The 17,675-nt window shown below is 46.6% G+C and overlaps 1 protein-coding gene across 2 annotated transcripts; it reads left to right on the forward strand.

Moving 5' to 3' along the window:
- Positions 1 to 394: 394 nt before the first annotated feature.
- On the forward strand, positions 395 to 17,480 carry polr3a (polymerase (RNA) III (DNA directed) polypeptide A). 2 transcript variants are annotated; one of them, XM_048986980.1, is made up of 32 exons: positions 395 to 618; positions 1,106 to 1,241; positions 1,352 to 1,489; positions 2,011 to 2,182; positions 2,506 to 2,660; positions 2,912 to 3,151; positions 3,841 to 4,003; positions 5,215 to 5,351; positions 5,427 to 5,530; positions 6,123 to 6,264; positions 6,361 to 6,501; positions 6,630 to 6,699; positions 6,844 to 6,971; positions 7,073 to 7,211; positions 7,496 to 7,660; positions 7,997 to 8,169; positions 8,665 to 8,776; positions 9,025 to 9,143; positions 9,499 to 9,636; positions 9,726 to 9,896; positions 10,339 to 10,452; positions 11,393 to 11,428; positions 11,848 to 11,934; positions 12,014 to 12,096; positions 12,732 to 12,902; positions 13,269 to 13,362; positions 13,554 to 13,646; positions 15,125 to 15,289; positions 15,851 to 16,015; positions 16,133 to 16,264; positions 16,352 to 16,484; positions 16,750 to 17,480. In XM_048986980.1, the coding sequence occupies exons 1-32, from the start codon at positions 575 to 577 to the stop codon at positions 16,896 to 16,898; spliced, it is 4,209 nt and encodes a 1,402-aa protein (XP_048842937.1). In that variant the 5' UTR covers positions 395 to 574; the 3' UTR covers positions 16,899 to 17,480. The 2 variants fall into 2 exon arrangements, with proteins under 2 accessions (XP_048842937.1, XP_048842938.1); XM_048986981.1 differs by lacking the exon at positions 11,393 to 11,428.
- Positions 17,481 to 17,675: the final 195 nt, after the last annotated feature.

Raw genomic sequence — 17,675 nt, forward strand, 5'->3', positions numbered from 1 at the left:
ATTGTTGTATTGGCATGTGTGTACTGATGTGTATTTACGCTGCTATTACAAGAAATCACCCTGTATTTTAAGTATATATACCGCAATACAGTACCTATTTTAAAAGCACAAATTGGCATATAAAGGTTAAAAGACACGATCATTTATGTGAGATAATTAAAATTACAACAATCGATTGCCAAACGAATCACTTTTAAAGTTGTATGCGTACTTATGCATCCCTGTGTATAATACAGTAGTGTATCAGTAGTACTAGCAAAGTGGTAACATTGGTAATTTGACGATATTTACGTTCCATGCGAAGAAGCGCGACGCTGTCGACATTTAGCCGCTGGGTGGCAGTGTTTGCTGAGAGCAGCCCTGTTTGGGTCGTACTCTTGTCAGAGCTCGTTGTCGGCAGAGTTAAAGGTCAGACTGCAGCGCCGTACGGAAAGAAACATGGTGACATGCATTGATGGTGGGGTGGGTGAATCTATTTTAACCCGGTGATTATTATTATTATAGAAACTGACAGCGGTGCTTTTCGTAGCCTTCTTTTCTCCAAAGAGCCTTGCTTTCGTGAAGAGGGGTCACGATGGTGAAGGAGCAGTTTAGAGAAACAGATGTGGCCAAAAAGATGTGAGTGCCATCATACACATTTTCCTTATCTAATTAAATGTTTAATTTGCCAGTCCGTTAAACAGATGTTATTTTGCTCGCCGTAGGTGCAATTTAGCTTCGTGCCTTTTGTGTTTCTGCAATAGATGTGCATTCGCAAAACAAGATGATTGGTAGGATTACCAGATATGGTTGTGGAATATTTTGGAATAGTTTATTGCAGTTAAATGCGATTGATATGTTTAAGATTTAAGGTAACTGCTACTCATGCTAAAGGGTTTTTCTAAAGTGTATGCAGTACTTTTTGTGGTTCACATGAGTTGATCACAATGATATTGTCCCGTTGGAATACAGGCATGATTTTCGCCCTTTTTCTTTGACTGTGTATTATTTTAATTCTTGACGACCGAAGTCTTACATAGTGTCCTGACTGCATTAATGATAAACATCACATGCGTGCCTCATATTATCTTGGTGTCCCCTTGCGTTTTTCTCCACCACCGTACAGAAGCCACATCTGTTTCGGGATGAAATCGGCGGAGCAGATGCGGCAGCAGGCTCACATCCAGGTGGTCAGCAAGAACCTCTACAGCCAGGACACCAGCCACACGCCGCTGCCCTACGGAGTCCTGGATCACCGCATGGTAAGCCAGTGCTTCTGCTTGCTTTGTTTATATCGCTGTCAGTGCTCGCTTTTGGGCCGATCCCCATAACCGGGCAGTGAGCGTCCTTCTCTCTTCTCCATGCATCTTAGGGGACGAGCGAGAAAGACCGACCGTGCGAGACGTGTGGGAAGAATCTGGCCGACTGTTTGGGGCATTATGGCTATCTTGACTTGGAGCTGCCCTGTTTCCACGTGGGATATTTCAAGGCCATTATTGGGATCCTCCAGGCACGTGCACCGGCCGATGGGAGAAACATGGCTCGGGATGTGAAGTACAGGGCTGTTGTGTCTCAACGATAACTGTTGGATTCTGCGAAGGTGCAGTCTAGCAGATCAGAGGTGTAAAGTACATGTCCAGAAAGCATTATTCCAGAACAAGGTTTTGTTCCAATCAACCAGTTGAGTATAATAACAGTCGCAGAGTACATAACTGTTTGGTTGGAACAAAACCTTCTAAAACCCGTCTAGATTTCTACGTTCCAGATCTGAACTTTGCATCTCTGTAGCTGAGGATAAGCCGACCATTGATCGACATGTGGGGCGTGTCGTAATTCCACTCTCTGTGGTTATGGAAGTATCTCTCTTCTCAACACTCCTGACCTCTTTCTGTCAGGAAAATGCAGAGTGACGTTAGACTGTTTTATTTATGACGCTCCTCATGTTCGTCATATCGTGAAGTTTATACGTATCCTACCCCATTTCTGTCATATTCATTTAAAATCATCTCCTCCCGCTTTTTCTCTACACAGATGATCTGCAAAACCTGTTCACACATCATGCTTTCCAAGGAGGAGAAAAGGCAGTTCCTCGATTACCTGAAACGGCCCGGTTTAGCTTATCTGCAGAAGAGGGGATTAAAGAAGAAGATTTCAGACAAATGTCGTAAAAAGACCGTCTGCCTAAACTGCTCTGCCTTTAATGGTAACTTATTCATAAGATCCTGGCTTTTTTCTCCTTGTATAAAAGTTACAAATAGCTTAGTTGTCACCTAATTCCAAATTAAAGGCAGTATTCGAAATGGATACTTTAATTTTTACTTGTTTTGATTGGGCAAATGAAAATGTTCCTGTGTGCTCATAACAGAGATTCTTGAAGATCAAAATCCTTGAAATATAATTTTTTTTAATGTGAAACTTGTATGTCCTCGATTTTATTCATGTTTAAGTCGTTTGTATGGGACGCCTTGACATCATTTTCTTCATTGTTCTGAACAACGTGCTGGTATTTGATCACTGTTTTTGCAGGCCCTGTAAAAAAGTGTGGCTTGCTTAAGATCATCCACGAAAAGTACAAAACCACCAAGAAAGTTGTGGACACGATTGTGTCTGACTTCCTTCAGTCCTTCGATATCGCGATAGAGCACAACAAAGAAGTGGAACCTTTACTGACTCGAGCTCAGGTGAGCCTGGTTCCGATGAGTGGCCTGTTTTATACGTTACTTAGGAGACCTAAGTCCGTTTAGTGGCCTGGTCCTTAGGTTACCCTGGTGATCTTGGTCCGTTTAGCGGCCTGGTCATCATGCTGTGGTTTGAGAGCATTTTGTTTTATGCGGAACATATTTCATTGTTGCTGACTGGCACATAAATGGCTCATTAGAAGTAAGGCGCACTAAAAGCCTCGTATGCCTTTTCTGCTCTTGGCATCCCACAGGAGAACTTGAATCCCCTGCTCGTGATGAACTTGTTCAAGAGGATCCCGTCGGAGGACGTCCCGCTGCTGCTGATGAACCCCGAGACCGGCAAGCCGGCAGACCTGATCCTCACGCGCTTGCTGGTCCCCCCCCTCTGCATCCGGCCCTCCGTCGTGAGCGACCTCAAGTCGGGCACCAACGAGGACGACCTCACCATGAAGCTCACGGAGATCATCTTCCTCAATGATGTCATCAAGAAGGTGCAGCCTTTTGTGTGTCCATGACGACCATAATTGTCATTCACGCAGAGCAGGTGGCAGTGTCTGTCGTCCTGTCCCCCTCTGTCATGGCACCCGGCTGCCAACAGGCCACTGACGGCAAAGTAGCTTTTATATACCAAGAGCTCCTTGACTAAGCCCAGTATTGAGCCTGTGCTTTGACAGCCTCCGATGTGGTGTTAGTCTGTGTTTCTGGCACAAAGAGGAGCACTAGATGTGTTAAGGAGATGCATTCAGGACTAGCAGTAGCAGTATTTGTGAAACTACTTCGGATGTAACATGATTCTATGGATGCCTTACTGTTCTGGATGTACGGAACATCTCCATTTCTCTTTTTAATGCAGATCATTGCATAAACATTGCAAATGAATTGTACCACTGCACGCAGAAGATATTACCGGCGTGTTTGTACTCGTGCTCATATGTTCTGCGCGGTGATGCAACTTGTGTGTGTGGAATTCGGTAGAAGAAAATAGTTCCTACATTAAACTGCTCATTGCAAAGTCTGCGAATCATCTTGAGGAACCGGGATGTGATTTCTGGAAAGATGCTTTGGGGTGAAATTGAAATATTCGCCTAGGAACGTCAGCTTAGGAATTTCCCCTACATAGTGAGTTTTAACCTTTTTCCTATCCGGCTAATGAATGTGTAATGATCCCTTTTCTGAGCAGCATCGCATGTCGGGAGCCAAGACCCAGATGATCATGGAGGACTGGGACTTCCTGCAGCTGCAGTGCGCGCTGTACATCAACAGCGAGCTCTCCGGGATCCCGCTCAACATGGCGCCCAAGAAGTGGACCCGAGGCTTCGTACAGAGACTCAAGGGAAAACAAGGTGTGTCATATGTGCTGACTCCTCCCACATTTCAGCTGGTGACCACACCCTCTCCGCCGCATGCCCCGCCCCTTCCTCAGCACATTATTGCGTCGGCATGCTCCGTAGTCCTACCAGGCTTCTGTCTGCAGTGCATCATTTACTGTTCATTTACTTTGGTTTTCTGTGATACCATCGCTGTTTGGATTTGGCGTGAAGGGCAATGATGTCCCAGAGCTGAGGAGGTACAGCGGTTCCCAGATCGATGCGATACGGCAGATAATGGCAGACGGTGCCCCCGCTAACTCGGGGTGCCATGTCACGTCCTCAGATCTGCGTCTGCTGATGCCCACCAGTCAGCCAGTCTAATGAGCGGGACCTACTGGCACTGGTTAAAATGCACCCCTATTTTTGGGGACTTCAGTGAGAGTTTTTGTTTCAAAGCTTGCTGGGTATAGAACTTGGGATCATATCTGTAGTCTCAGATCTAGGGTCCGTACACCGCTTGTTAGGCAGGGCTCTTACTGGATAAATGCGCATTAGGTAATACAGATACTAAGTAGTGAGTTTATTTCTAAAAATCTTTCACTTTTTTCCCCCCACAAGCTGTTGGACTCGTTTTCCCTTTTCTGCGATTTCTTCACCCCTGGTGGAAGTTTCCCTTTTGGCTTTAATTTCAAAGGCCACGGACATGTTTTGTTGTGTGTTATTAGTGTAAAGGAATTACAATCAGTCTTTGCCTCAATATTGTAATTACTTTGCTGGTGTGTTTTGTTTTTTTTGCTTTACTGGTAAGTGTGTAGCACAGCTGAAAAGGTGATTATTGCCAACAGACAGACACGATGCTAAATTCAGTGCTTAATTATGTGCATATATTTGTGCCCAGGGCATCATTATATTTTATTTATAGAGGTATTTATGCGTGGTAGGTGTGACCTCTTCTTTAATCGCTGAAGGAGGCTTACCAGTTTGTTTCTCATAACAATTTAAATGAAAGCTGCAGCCCTTGTGTGTGACCGAACAGCACGGCTGCCGCAGTGCATTGTGGGTGAGAGCCGTGGCGTTGTAGTGTCGTCGTCCGCCTGACAGTCTTCTCTCTCGGATGTGTGCCGTCTGCTGCCTCCAGCTGGCGGGAATCCCAGCCCTGCTCTGTGTGTTTTGTTGTCGCTGCTCGGTGTCCTCCTGGGTCGGGCCTCCCGCGCCCCTCTGATTGCCCCCTTGTGGGTTTTTAGGGCGTTTCAGAGGAAACCTGTCCGGGAAGAGAGTAGATTTCTCCGGCAGGACGGTGATCTCCCCCGACCCCAACCTGCGGATCGACGAGGTGGCCGTCCCCATCCACGTAGCCAAAATTCTCACCTACCCAGAGAAGGTAACCCACCCCCAGCCACGCTCCCCCTGCATCCACCCCAGTCCTTTTTTCTGACGCACCATGTTTACTCTACAGGTGAACAAGGCCAACATAGATCTGATGAGGAAGCTGGTTCGCAATGGGCCCGATCTTCACCCCGGCGCCAATTTCATTCAGCAGAGACACATGCAGATGAAAAGGTGGGCCCTCTGCTTTCTTCCGAGCTGTTGTGAAGAGCCATTTGAATGGAGCAGTATCATTTGGCGTCGTTAACATACTGGTTGAGTTCAGTCCGAGTTGGCTGACGGTGCTGGTTGCCTGTGTACCTTTTTATAAACGGGCAGTTTGGTTTTCTGGCAGTATGCACTATACAGAATAAGAGCGGGGTCAGCCAATTATCTCATGCCCCATGATGCAATTCACTGTGCGAATTTTGTTCTTGCCGACGTGTTTGATATAGTTTTTTCCAGACGTCGTTGGAAGTGTGTGGTCACCTTAAGGGCCTTAATCAAGGACCCAGAAGTGATTTCACTCCACTAACCATGGAATTTTAACCAGTGTCCAAATAGAGGTGGAATAGATCCTTCACACACTGAACAATGAGCCGCCCCATCATACTTGCCGACTACTTGAAATGCGGACTCCATATTAGCTGCGGCTTTGTACCTGGAGTGTTTTTTTTTTTTTTATTTTTATTTTGATATACAAGTAATAACTGTGGAGAAAGAAAATGTTTGTCAGTGTAGGGCTTTTACTCTGGGGTTCTTGAATGAGCTTTTTATCCGTGAGTAGATTCCTGAAGTACGGGAATCGTGAGAAGATGGCCCAGGAGCTGAAGTACGGGGACACTGTGGAGAGGCACATGATAGACGGCGACATTGTCCTGTTCAACCGACAGCCATCTCTGCACAAGCTGAGCATCATGGCCCATATAGTGAGTCCCCTGACCTCACGTCGCCCCCTGCAGGGTGGGCTGCACATTAAGAAAATTTGCGTGAAAAGGTCACATTATGTTTGAATGCCGTTCCAGGCAAGAGTGAAGCCTCACCGGACCTTCCGATTCAATGAGTGTGTGTGCACGCCCTACAATGCTGACTTTGATGGGGATGAGATGAACCTTCACCTCCCTCAGACCGAGGAGGCCAAAGCGGAGGCGCTGGTGCTGATGGGGGTGTGTAGTACTGTCTGGTGTTTTATTAAAGCTGAACTGGGTGGCCGGGGGGGTATTCTGTATGGGTACCTTGATTGCTTTTGCGACTTCCTGCTCTGAAATATCTAAGAATATTCATCTTATTCCAGACCAAAGCCAATTTGGTAACCCCGCGGAACGGAGAGCCTCTGATTGCTGCAATCCAGGACTTCCTGACAGGTTATTTTTCTGTAATTCTCAGCAATAAGAGATTGTATTTATATTGCATATTGCTGTTTTATTTTTCCCCACAGTGGGCAGTGCATGTTAGTTTTGGTCATGGTTTGTGCCACAACAATTTTGTTTTGTGTTCTCTTCACACAGGAGCCTACCTTCTTACTCTGAAAGACACCTTCTTTGACAGAGCAAAAGCTTGTCAGATTGTGGCCTCCATTCTCGTAGGGAAGGACGAAAAGATGAAGATCTCTCTGTCACCCCCTGCAATCCTGAAGGTATCTAGTTACTCACCATCTCTTTCTTTAAGCTGTCCCACATGTTCTTTCATCTTCTGTCTTGGGAGTCCAGTTTTACGCTTATGTCTGTCTGCTGCTAGCCCGTGGCTCTGTGGACCGGGAAGCAGATCTTCAGTCTAATTTTGAAGCCCAGCAAGTCTTGTCCAGTCAAAGCCAACCTGCGGACCAAGGGCAAGCAGTACTGTGGGCGGAATGAGGACCTGTGCCACAACGACTCCTGTGAGTTTCTTCTCGAATCGTAAATCTGTTTCTCGACCCAGTCCTCAGGACCCCCAGACAGCTCACGTTTTTGCTCCCTCCCAGTTCCCAGCACAGCCGAATCAAGTAATGGAATATCTGTACCAAATACATGGTACTGGTGTGCTGGGAGGGAGCCGTCTGGGGGTCCCCAAGGACCGGGTTGAGGAACACCGTGGTAAACCGACAGCCGCTACAAAAATATGAGAACAGTATACCAACCTGTGGCGCCCTCTACCCTCTCCCCTCTCCACCTCCCTATCCAGTCGTGGTGATCCAAAACAGCGAGCTCATGTGTGGCAGCATGGACAAGGGCACCCTGGGCTCGGGGTCCAAGAACAACATCTTCTACATCCTGCTGAGGGACTGGGGGCAGATGGAGGCCGCCGACGCCATGTCCCGCCTCGCCAGGCTTGCTCCCGTCTACCTCTGTGCGTTTCACCGTCGCTCACCATGTAGCTGCCACGTTGGTTTTAGCCTCTTTTGAAACATTGAAACATTGGACTTTCCCTGTTATTTCCCATGGGAAGTTTCCAATTTGAAATATGTCTAAAATTGCAATGGAAAGTTTCCAGAAATTTTCTGTCCCTTTGTAACCCTGGTGATGAGTTTTTTTTTTTTTTTTTTTTTTTTTTTTTTTTTGATTATTCTGTGCTGTAGTAGTTTATAATTATTGATACAAAATTGCTTAAGTTTTGGGGTCCTCAGGTCTAGCTTGATGCTTCCAGTTGGTATTGAAGGAGGTTAATGTTCGACCCGGTTCACAGCCAACCGAGGCTTCTCCATCGGGATTGGGGACGTGACGCCCGGGCAGGGTCTGCTGAAGGCCAAGCAGGACCTGCTGGACGCGGGCTACAAGAAGTGCGACGAGTACATCGAGGCGCTGAACACGGGAAAGCTACAGCAGCAGCCTGGCTGCACCGCGGAGGAGACCTTGGAGGTGGGGCTCTGTGACACCCCCCCCCCCCCCCACACACACACACACACTTCTCGATTGGCTAAACTCGACATGTGACAACCCTATATCTAGACACTCCAAGATTTGATTTGATTACATTTTTTTCCGCAAATGTTGAGGAATGTGCAGCAGCCTATTTGAACTTTCAGTCCCCTCAAAAGCTCATTCGTGCCGAGACTACTTGAAACGTGCCTGTTAATGTACAGTTTTATTCTTCCTTTTTATAAAATGTACAGATTCTGAAGTCTTTGAAAAAGGTATTGATGAGCAGAAATACTAAGCGCTTCTTTCTGTTTTCCGCGTTGAGAATAGGCCAAATCGGCAGTGTACGCATACGTTTGTTTATAGAGACGTCGTTCACATGGCTTCTCCCTCCTGCTGAGCACCGTTTGCTTGTTTCTGCTCATTATGTGGCTGCGTGTTAGAGCTGACGGCCCGTTCCTCCTCACGTGGGACTGTGTGTGCGTCCATCCCCAGGCACTTATCCTGAAGGAGCTCTCCGTGATAAGAGACCACGCGGGCAGTGCCTGTCTCACCGAGCTGGACAAAAGTAACAGCCCACTCATCATGGCGCTGTGCGGCTCCAAAGGTGGGCTGCCGCATGTCCGGGGCTTGCGTCTGGAGCTGGGTGTAACTTAGCTAAGCTAGTGACTACTGCAGTAGATAAATACACACATTTAGACAGTAAAAGGATATCTAGACATTAATAGACAGTAGTGATAAATCAACCCCCCTTGGGTGTCTCGTTGTGTCGGAGTAATGCTGGTTCCTTTGGTGATGCCGAGTGTCGCCTGCATGTGACGGTCCGGTGCTAATTGCCCCCCCCCTACCCCAAAGGCTCCTTCATTAACATCTCACAGATGATTGCCTGTGTGGGCCAGCAGGCCATCAGCGGCTCTCGAGTGCCCGATGGCTTTGAGAACCGCTCCCTTCCCCATTTCGAGAAGCACTCCAAGGTAAGACTGACATATGGCCTTTTCTCCAGTGAAACAAGCACCTGCCTCGATTTAACTTTTAATCACTATTGTCATTTTATGTTCTCTCGTTAATGGATATTGCAGTAATTCTGCATTAGAGGGTAAAGCCTAATTAGGAAAAAAAAGGGGTTTTAAAATGAGGAGACGGCTAAATGTTCTGTCAGGAAAGAAGTCACAAGTAGCTAGATGCCTTATGTTGAAATTATTAGGTTATAATCCAGGTGTCTACTTGTGCTTTCGCTGTTATTTTTATATCTCTTCTTCTGGGCTTGGCTTGCGTGAACATGGGCTGTGGAACGCTCTGCGTCCTGACACTAGTTTCTGTTCCGTGCAGCTTCCAGCCGCGAAGGGCTTCGTCGCCGACAGCTTCTACTCGGGCTTGACCCCCACGGAGTTCTTCTTCCATACCATGGCCGGCCGAGAAGGTCTCGTGGACACAGCCGTCAAAACGGCCGAGACGGGTTACATGCAGGTAAGTGGCTCGATTCTGCGTGCGTGTGCTCATGCCCTACGGGCCCTCCGCCGCGTCGAGTACACCTCTCACCTTCTGCACGTCCACAGAGGCGCCTGGTGAAGTCGCTGGAGGACCTCTGCTCGCAGTACGACCTCACGGTGCGCAGCTCCACTGGCGACATCATTCAGTTCATCTACGGAGGGGACGGCCTCGATCCCGCCGCCATGGAGGGCAAAGATGAGCCGCTGGAGTTCAAAAGAGTGCTGGATAACATCAGGGTGAGTTGAGTCCTGCAGCAGTTTGTCTTTAATAAAGATACTGTGCTGTTTATGTTCAGATTTAAATCGGGAGACGTAGCTTATGTCAGACAAAGTCCGTCGTAAATATTATGTCTGATTCAGACTTCAAGCTGTACGCAAAAGCCGAGTAAATGTGCTGTGAGACTAGACTAAACCGTCTGGAGTCCTGCAGTCATCAAGGCTGGGAACCCAAAATAACACCTTAATCCTGTTTCGATTGCTGCCCCTCCACTTCAGGGCACGTTTAAGTGCGAGCTGAAGGAGCATCTCGTGTTCCGCGGAGGAACCTATCGTAGTCGTACGACTGATTTCTTAGAACATAAGAGAAAAGCCGTGCTGTAATATAAGATGGAGGCCCCTGGGCTGCTGTAAAAATACAGATCTGATTTAATTAATTTTTTTTGTGCGTTTGTCGTCCAAGGCCGTCTACACTTGCCCTGAGCAGCCGGCCCTCAGCAAGAACGAGCTGATACTGACAGCAGAGTCCATAATGAAAAAGAGCGATTTCCTGTGCTGCCGGGACAGTTTCCTGGAGGTAAATCTTATCTTGGGACGTCTTTCGCTTAGGACCCCTCCCTCACCCATCGCTGTCAGTCATTATTCAACCAGTATCAGCTGATACTTGATGACAAACAGCCCTGTACTGAAAGCCCCCCCCCCCCCCCCCTCGCTGGTGCAAGCGGTGACATTTACCCTAATGCTTCAGTGACTCGTGTCCCTTCCGATCCTGTCCTCTCTCACATGCTGTTCAGAAACTTGCTTTTTCCGTTTAATTTTGCAGACTTCTGTCCAAGATGACATGCATCTCAGGCTGACCAAATGCAGAATTAGATTGTAACATTTTTAGGAAATAAAGTGAAAAAACTAAGAATCCCACACCAGCAAACAGTTGTCAGGCAGCTAATTTGGGTACAAGAGTGCCAATGAGGGACTAATACATGCATTTTTAATAAATAGGTTTCAAATCTTGTTTAAAGAACATCGAGCACTTAAGTCTAGACATAGGTCTTCAAATCCAGGACAAGACCCCTGAACCATGGGGTGTCGTCATCCGCCTGCATTTACTGTATTCTCCAGCTAATAATGCAGCCCTAAGCCAACGTCAATAGGAACCAGGCGGTCCGAAGCCTGGATCAAGGCGGGTCGAGGTATTATTTTGCCGCCTGTCACTCTTCTGTATCGACCAGTGAAGCTTTCTTGTTCACAGAGGTGGTCTGAGTCTCTGTAGACGTGCTGCCCTTCAGCTTGGCGGCGTTATGAAGGCCGGGTTGCTAGTTGCGTAGCATCTTTCACTACACAAGATCATGGGTTGCATTTGGTCCAGTGGTCAATATGTTCCACAGACAGGTGTGCACATGTGTGGCTCACCTGTTCGATGGGGTGTGAAATAACCACGGCTATCTCATTTTCTTTCATCTATCTCATATCTCATTATCATTTTTGTCCCCCCCCCCCCCCAATTGTTTTATCTGAAGGATTTAACTGAGACAGGTTATGTGAAGTACTTTGAGGTACAGTGATGGTCCGCATGTCGTGTTGGTGCTGTGGGTTGACTGATTTTTTTTGCAACCCTAGTCTTGCTTGAAATAATTACTTGCATTTGAACTGGGGCTGATTTTTATTTATTTTTTTTATTTTAAATTTTTTTATTTATGTATTTTTTCGGAACACTAATCATGCAAGCAGTGCGTTTACAGGACGGGGTGTGCTAACGTATTGCCTGAATCTGGTTTCACCGTGTGTCAAATGGAAAAACGCGTAAATGTGTGATTTTTTTAATTAATTTTTTTAACGAAGAACCTGGAGTCCTTTTAAGCTGATATAAATGCCTACTTTGCCAAATTGTATTGAAATTGTATTCGCTGCCGTGTACAGTGTTACTCTTCTGTTTTTCTAGTAATATGCTTGACTCGAACTTTAACATTATTAGGAAATAAAGAAGTTCATCAAGAGTGCAGCTGAAAAAATCAAGAAGACCCGCGACAAGTATGGCATCAACGATAACGGCAGCACAGAGGTAATCGGCCTGTGAGGTGTGAAATGCGTCTGCTGTCGAGGGTTAGGGGTCCTTGCTTCAGCATCTTGTTTCATTCCAGCCAAAAGTTCTGTACCAGCTCGACAGGATCACGCCGACCCAGCTAGAGAAGTTCCTGGAGACGTGTAGAGACAAATACATGAGGTAACTAATGTCATGAGTCTGCCATGTTCAGTTCAGCCTGCTTGCCCCAAAATCATTGTACATTTTTTTTTTTTTTTATTGAGCCAAGCAAACCAAGCAAAAGACTAAAACTGTTAATTGTATAATGTTACTCATGTAAGTAGGTGGATAAAGTCTGCTGCTCTCTCTCTCGTAATTTAGTCATTTAAGCATCGGTTTCATTTTATGTGATGCAGTTATTAATATTTTAATTTGTCCTTTGATGGAATGAACACTTCTAGATAAATGATACTGACTAGTCTTGTTTAGCTGGGGGAGCAGAGATGTACAGGGTTCCTGCTTGTGTGTGTGTGTGTGTGTGTGTGCGTGTGTGTGTGCACGTGTGTGTGCACGCACGGGTATGTATTTTACCTTGTGTGGACAGTTTTCACGTCCCTCCCCAATATAAACCACAATTTAATAAAAATCTGTGAATGCAATCAAAAAACTAAAATAGCGAAAGTCTTGTATTGTCTGGTTGCTTATGGCTAAGGTTAGGGCTGGGTGGGGTTAAGGTTATAGTTGGGATTTTGGTCATGCCCATAGAAATGGATGGATTGTCCCTAGAAAGGTATAGATCCCTAATCTGTGTGTGTCCCTGTCCCTGGTTCCTCCAGGGCCCAGATGGAGCCGGGCTCTGCTGTGGGCGCTTTGTGCGCGCAGAGCATCGGGGAGCCCGGCACGCAGATGACCCTCAAGACCTTCCACTTCGCTGGCGTGGCCTCTATGAACATCACGCTGGGGGTACCCCGCATCAAGGAGATCATCAACGCCTCCAAAAATATAAGGTGGGTGGTTAGGGATCGTGCAGAGGTTCCTTAGAGAAGCGTTCTCCACCGTGGACTGGTAGGATGGACAACACTCTGACCCAGGAATCTAAAGCCCTGAATGGGGTCCCGAAGCAGTCATCTGGGGTATTCCTTCAGTCCTCCATGCTTGGTTTTGATGATAGATTAGACAGATTAGGTCTTTCTTTTGGAACAGATTCGTTTCACAGTGTTGCCGAGTCTGTGTTTTGAAGTTACTATGGATGGTTTCTGTATCATGGCATTTGAGTCCTATGTTGTATCATCTGAGGTGTCTAGATTATCAGTGGTAGACACTGAGATCCAGAGTTTCTTCTTCTTTAACTTCTGCTTTTTCCCCACCCAAAGCACCCCAATTATCAGTGCCCACTTGGACATAGAGGACAACGCAGACTTTGCCCGCCTCGTGAAGGGGAGGATCGAGAAGACTCTTCTCGGAGAGGTCATGACGCGATCCAGAGACGTTATAAAAAGAATTGCACTTTGACATGGATTGTGTTTCACGTAGCAAAGGCAGAGCTGCCAGGACGAGAGATTAATCATGAGCAAATTGCTCTTTTGAATTTCCGCGAGCCGGTGCTTCTGTGGTTCATGTGTGTTATGAACGTTCCAGCTTCTCGCGTCTCCCTTTAGATCTCAGAGTACATTGAGGAGGTCTTTCTTCCCGATGACTGCTTTATTCTCGTAAAGTTGTCGCTGGAACGGATCCGGCTGCTTCGGCTCGAGGTGAGTCACAGCTCTGCATCCAGCTTCGTCTCTGAATTTTCCGGATGGCCTACGGATCACGTTAATAGGAGCGGAATGTTTCGTGGAAGCTGTTGGGTCAGGTTTTTTGGGCACCTACCTCATAGGTCTGGTGACCTCTTAATCAGCCAATAATAAAGCAGCGATTCTCAGCTCCAGTCCTGGGGACGCACTGTTATTGGCTGATTGAGAGGCCATCCCAAAAACCCTCACCGGCCCTCCATGGATCAGGTATCCTACCTCATGTTAGGCGATGTGTGTGCAGGTGAGAACCCATTAGCAAAGCACACAGTTATTCTCTCTTTGCCCAAAGACCATTATGCCAATAAGAAGCAGCATCCAGGACATGTAACAGATGAAACCTGCAGCTGTTCCTGCAAAGGTCCCATTGTCCTTCAAAACCAAAGGGTCTGCATCAGTTACAGTAGGACGATCAGTTGCGCATCGCAGAGTATTCAGTTAGCGTTCATCTAAAGGCCCTGCACTGCTGATTGAACAATATTGAAAGTACCTTTTAGACTTCTTTTGATGGCTGATTTTTGGGGTGTCCGTAATGTGAGGCAAAACAGGGCAGATGGTCCTGGAAAGGTCAAAGGTCAGTGTTCCAGGTAGGGAGTAGGGAGCCAATCCAAAAAACAACAAATCAACAAAAAAGTTTGAACAAGTAGCACAGTAAAGAGGTTTCAGGGTGCAGTAAGCAGATGTCCTGGAGAAATGCATATAAGGAGAGGTGTCTTTCCCATAATCCTCTGGGGCCTTTGTGTGTTACTTTAACATGCCGGGTCCTCGTTCCATTTCCTGGTGGTTTTGAGCATATACAGCCTTTCTGCCCCACCTTGTCACATTTTCATTTACTTCTCAGTATAAATCATTCATTCAGCGGCACGTTCAGGATGACTATTTTCTGGCACTCCATTTCCGTACGGCAGCCCCTCCAATGGGTTCTCAGCAGCGTCTCGCATGCTTAGCCACATCCATATAAGGGCAGTGCCCATTTGCATCGTGGGTCTGAACCCCGAAGAGGCCAGACTTGATACTTCTGCAGACTCTCTCTCCCTGGTGGCTGCAGCTGTATAGATTTCTGAAAGCGGCAAAAGCTTATTGGTGAACCGATAAGGTTCGAATTTAAATTGTAACAACGTCTGATAAGTGGGTCATGAGGACCAATGGAAGAAGCAGCGTGACATCCACTCTGTCGCCATGGTTACTTTTCTGATTTTGTTGTGCGTTATGTGGAGAGCAGTACAAAGGCACATATGGTATCATCCATGACCACATTAACAACATCAAACACCAGGATCAAAGGCAGAGTACGCTCAAGTTGAAGATCGGTCTAGCAGAAGGTCCCAAACATTCAACAGCTGCCCCCCCCCCAAACTCCCCTATGCCTTTGGATCGAGGTTGGCCCCGTTGAGTTCATGCCTCATAATGCGTCTCCACATCCTACCCCCTTAACGCAGGTCAACGCAGAGACGGTGCGTTACTCCATCTGCATGTCCAAGCTGAGGGTGAAGCCGGGTGACATCGCCGTGCACGGGGAGGCCGTGGTGTGTGTGACGCCCCGGGAGAGCAGCAAGAGCTCCATGTACTATGTCCTGCAGTCCCTAAAGGAGGAGCTGCCTAAGGTGGGGACCCCTGCTGGCTGGATGGTGTCGCTTCAGGTCTCGGGCTGATGTAGTGGCCGAACACTGCGGACATTACCTCATCATTATGCTTTGCCTTATGTTTAGTGTTTATTATATTACTCTCCTCAAAGGGAATGTGACACAGGGTTGCCCTCAGTGTTTATGCTCAAACCTTCATTTAAACAAGGCAAACAGAATAAAATTTATTCCAGTACAAGCCTTTGAAGCATCCTAATAAAAAAAAAAAAAAAAAGATAATTCCACAGAAACAAGAAACCCTTTTTAGGATTCACTCTTTTGGTACAATTCTGTTTTAATGTATTATATCTATTTTTTTTAAGAGCTCCCAATGTAGTTTATCAGTTTATAGGTGAATTAGGAAATGCAGTAGAATGAAACGTTGGGGAAGCAGAAATGAGTGACGATGTCAGTGTTTTCTGGCGAATTGTGTTCTTAAGACTAGCATTAAAAGTCACATTGCTGAAGGTGTATTTTTCATTTTGTATTGTTTGTAGCAGTGTTGCTTTTTAAATGTTTTTTAAACGACTCGGCCTTGGGCAGATCGTGGTGCAGGGCATTCCCGAGGTCGCCCGGGCTGTCATTCACATCGACGAGCAGAGCGGCAAGGAGAAGTACAAGCTCCTGGTGGAAGGAGACAACCTTCGTAGCGTCATGGCAACCCATGGCGTCAATGGCAGCAGGACCTCGTCAAACAACACCTATGAGGTAGGTGCCTGCTGAGAATGGTCTCCGCCCACCTGCCAAACGAGCCACGCCTCTTAAAGGGGACAGGGCCTTAAATTTACAATCTCATTATAAATGAGTTACTCTTGCACTTTAAAGGTTGAGAAGACCCTGGGCATTGAAGCTGCCAGGTCCACTATAATCAATGAGATTCAATACACAATGGTGAACCACGGAATGAGTATTGACAGACGCCATGTCATGCTACTGGCTGACCTCATGTCCTACAAGGTTGGTAAAGCGTCCGATTCCCGGTTCCGAACACCATGCGGGAATCGCTGCGGGAATGTCCTTTTGTTCATGAAATCGCATCCTTAGGGCGAAATCCTCGGAATCACCCGGTTTGGCCTGGCGAAGATGAAGGAAAGCGTGCTGATGCTGGCGTCTTTCGAGAAAACCGCCGATCACCTCTTCGACGCCGCGTACTTCGGACAAAAGGACTCCGTGTGCGGTCAGTGTAGATCCTGTCTGTGAAGTTGCGATTCGTTCGATTTACGGCTGGTTTTATCTGCTGCTTGTGTGTTCCTTCTCTTCATTCATTATGAGAGGGAGGGAAACAATGTTTGAACATCAGCCTTCAGCCTTTATCTTTCAGTTGCATGTTGGTAATTATCGGCGCGTTTGTGTAGCTTGATGGCTGTAATTGCACATCTACAGAAGGAAATGGAGCAAAAACGGGGCCCCTTTTACAGAGAAATGTATGTTCCCCCATACAGGTGTATCCGAGTGTATTATTATGGGCATTCCGATGAACATCGGGACCGGACTGTTCAAGCTACTGCACAAAGCTGACAAGAACGCCTCGCCTCCCCAAAGGCCTCTGCTCTTCGATAACAGTGAATTCCACATTCCCATCGTCACGTAGCCCTTACGTCGCCTACGGACGCCTGCCGGATGTTCGTTTGTCCAGCGGCGATAAGTGGTATGTTGTAAATGCTGCTCGCGCGGTTACCTCTGAATGGTTAACTTAATATGCATCGCATATATTTAAAATTGAAATGTCATGATTTGATTTGAGGTTCAAAGGAAAGTATTTGTTTGTTTGTTTGTTTTGTTTTTTAATTGTAATAGAGGTTTAAAAAAATATGTTTAGTTGACCTGGACCTGGTTGGCTCAGAAGTGCCTTTCACAGCCTCACTGGGAAAGCTTTCAGTACATAAGAGTAGGAATGTAACTCTTTCTCTGGCTTCATTTGTAAGCCCAAGGTGCACCTGCCAGATGTTTCATAGCTATGCTATGCCGCGCCGCGCATCCGTGTCGTTCATTTTCCTACCGGGAAATTTTTTCATTTTCACTTTTTCCTCCCACCTCTCCCAGTTATACATTTATGTGTATAAAGTGAGGCGGCCTGCAGGCTAAATTATAGGTCATCTGCTGTCTGGCTTTTGTAATTTTTGCGTGTATATATTTGGAAATGGTATGAATATGAATAAAAGTTTAACTTGGACTGTGTGCGTACGTCGTTTGATTCGGTGCAGAAAATGGGCGGAGCTTCAGCGAGTCCCGTATAAACATGAAAAAGCTAGGATTGGGAGCCTTGATGTAAGGACAAATGCTTGTAGCCTGGTTTGTCAGGTGTGAATGTGAACCCACAAATATTTATTGGCTAAATTTAATAATGCTTTTTAGTCCCGTTTTTAAA

The sequence above is a fragment of the Brienomyrus brachyistius genome, chromosome 20 (assembly GCF_023856365.1).
Source record: "Brienomyrus brachyistius isolate T26 chromosome 20, BBRACH_0.4, whole genome shotgun sequence".
Taxonomy (NCBI): domain Eukaryota; kingdom Metazoa; phylum Chordata; class Actinopteri; order Osteoglossiformes; family Mormyridae; genus Brienomyrus; species Brienomyrus brachyistius.

Excerpts from the sequence above, each read along its gene's own strand:
- polr3a (XM_048986980.1), top strand. The coding sequence starts at position 575 with ATGGTGAAGGAGCAGTTTAGAGAAACAGATGTGGCCAAAAAGAT. Across the intron at positions 5,531-6,122 it reads AGACACATGCAGATGAAAAG|ATTCCTGAAGTACGGGAATC; the intron begins GTGGGCCCTCTG and ends ATCCGTGAGTAG. Across the intron at positions 12,097-12,731 it reads TGTAGAGACAAATACATGAG|GGCCCAGATGGAGCCGGGCT; the intron begins GTAACTAATGTC and ends TGGTTCCTCCAG.